We start from the raw sequence: 2,186 nt of genomic DNA, 5'->3' as shown, positions 1-2,186 counted from the left end.
GCAGCCTGCAGACACGTCCCCCGTAGCCGCGGTGTTCCCAGCCCCTGCCACCCATGGCGTCGTGCTGCCATGCTGGCGGTGAGGGCCGTGGGAGGGACGTGCTTCCTAGGTACAGAGAGGCAGCATTGACCTGCCCTGCCTCCGTAGGGGATGGAGTACAAAGTGCTGGGTATGGGTGAAACAGGGCTCATGAGGCTGCAGACAACAAAGCCTTAGCGCTTTGTGCTTGGGCACCTTGGGCTTTCTGTGATGGGGAGGGAGATGCCGTACAAAGATCACGCAGGCCTCAGTCAGGATGCCAGTAGACAGACCCTGCCTTTGCAGAGACCAGACCTTTCTGCCTTTCACTTTCCCTTGGAGAACCATTTTTTTGTTCGTTGTGTGGCTTTCTGTTGTCCTGCTTCTTGCTGTCCACGTGTCTCCTGCCTGCAACCCAAGACTTGGTGTCTCCCTGTGACTGGTGCACTGTTTCATCAAATATTCAGTCCCTGGCCTTTAACCGAGGCAGGCCAGTCGTGGGGCTCAGAGCTCCACAAGCCTGTTTCTGTAACATACCTGAGCTGCTGCAGGTGAGCTGTGCCTGGGTTCATCGTGTGCATGTTCCAGTGTGGTTCACGGGGTGCAGCTGTTTTTGGTATCCCGCTGGCTTCTGCTCCCGATAACCTCAGCTCACCCATTTGTTCTGTGCTTTTCCCTGTATTTTTTATTTCACTCTGCCGTAACACCAGCCCCATTCCTTTCACCACCTGGCTGTTGGGGCCCAGTGCTGAGAGTCACAGTGGTTAGAGTTTCCTCGCACAGCAGTTGTAGTGGGAGTTTGCATTAATGGATCCATTTTCCTTTTCAGCACTGCAGAATGGAGAATTATAAGAAGACCAAAATTGTGGAGAAACCTTGTCCTCTTCCTTTCATGGACCTGCCACCTAATATTATTGAAATGAAAGTGAAGGATGGGAGCAAAATCAGAAATCTGATGGCCTACGCCATGGGCAAGATGGAGCTGGACTCGGTGAGGCAGATCCTTTTCACTGGCTCAGGCAAGGCTGTCAGCAAGACCATCACCTGTGTGGAAATCATGAAACGAAGGCTCAAAGAGCTGCACCAGATCACCAAAGTGCTCTTCAAACAGATTGAAGAGATCTGGGAACCCATTGTGCCTGAGGCAGGCCTTGATGCCTTGACAGTGAAGAGAAACATTCCTGCCATATGTGTCCTACTCAGCAAAGATGCCCTTGATCCCCAGGAGCCAGGATACCAGGCTCCGGGCTCTTTTGACGCCTTCTGGATTGAGACACTTAAAGCAGAGTCCCAGGGCCAAATGAAGAGGAAGCAGGGTGGAGGCAGGGGAGCTGGGAGAACAGAAAAGCACCCTCGGTCCGCTGGAGGAGCACCTGGAGAGTCCTGCACTAAGTCCTGAGGCGTCAACACTGCGTTTGGGTGTAGTTTGGGGGGCTTACGGAAACAAGCCAGCTGCTCTAGCTGGAAAGCTGCTGCTGAACACGGGGGCTTGTAGAGTTGTTAGGGGAGGGCAGGAGAAGTGAACTGTTTCAAAATTGATGTGATTGTAGCTGTTTGAAACTGTGTTTTGACAAGTTCCCTTGGCAAAGGCTGCCAGGCCTTTGCGGTTCAGGGAAGACAGGTGTCGTCTCTGCTTGAGTAAGGACTGCTGGTGTCTCATCAGTGAGTCCCGGTGAACTGAGCGGGGTTTCGGCTGCTTGGGGCAGCGTGGCAGCCCAGGCAGCAGGCGCACGTGCCAGGCACCCACTCATGTAGCGGGTGGAGGTGGCTCTGGCTTCGGTATGGAGGAGAGGTGGGACCTGGTGTGGATTCTGCTGGCTGCTGCCTGCGTGGCTGGAGCTGGACAGAGGGGCACGGGGCTGGGTTGGCCACTTCAGTGCGTTAAAGTTCATCTGTTGCTGAACCCGTCAGGCGGTTTGAATGTAGGACTGCAGGGATACAGGTCTGTGTGCGGTTGTGCGCACATTGCACTCTTTCTGTCCTGCTTTCACCTTGGTGGAGCTGATGGTTACGCCTTTCTCTGCCAAAGCAGCCGCAGTCAACTCATGGCATAACCAGCCTGAAATCCTGTAGCTGTGCAAGTGCCCTGGGGTGGTGGTAACTGTAGGCTCCAAAGGACGCTGTTCTTTCCTCTTTCTGCTCCTTTGTAGTGCACAGAGATGGGTTTA

General features: G+C 54.1%; 1 protein-coding gene across 1 annotated transcript; it reads left to right on the top strand.

Moving 5' to 3' along the window:
* Positions 1-856: 856 nt before the first annotated feature.
* On the top strand, positions 857-1,417 carry RPP25L (ribonuclease P/MRP 25kDa subunit-like). Its single transcript, XM_010079807.1, has one exon. The coding sequence runs from the start codon at positions 857-859 to the stop codon at positions 1,415-1,417; it is 561 nt and encodes a 186-aa protein (XP_010078109.1).
* The last annotated feature ends 769 nt before the right edge of the window (positions 1,418-2,186 follow it).

The sequence above is a fragment of the Pterocles gutturalis genome, unplaced genomic scaffold, assembly GCF_000699245.1.
Source record: "Pterocles gutturalis isolate BGI_N339 unplaced genomic scaffold, ASM69924v1 scaffold27169, whole genome shotgun sequence".
Classification (NCBI taxonomy): Eukaryota; Metazoa; Chordata; class Aves; order Pterocliformes; family Pteroclidae; genus Pterocles; species Pterocles gutturalis.
Note: the sequence above shows the minus strand (reverse complement) of the source record. Positions and strands in the feature narration are given on the sequence as shown.

Coding starts and splice junctions, on each gene's coding strand:
- RPP25L (XM_010079807.1), top strand. CDS start 857: ATGGAGAATTATAAGAAGACCAAAATTGTGGAGAAACCTTGTCCTCTT.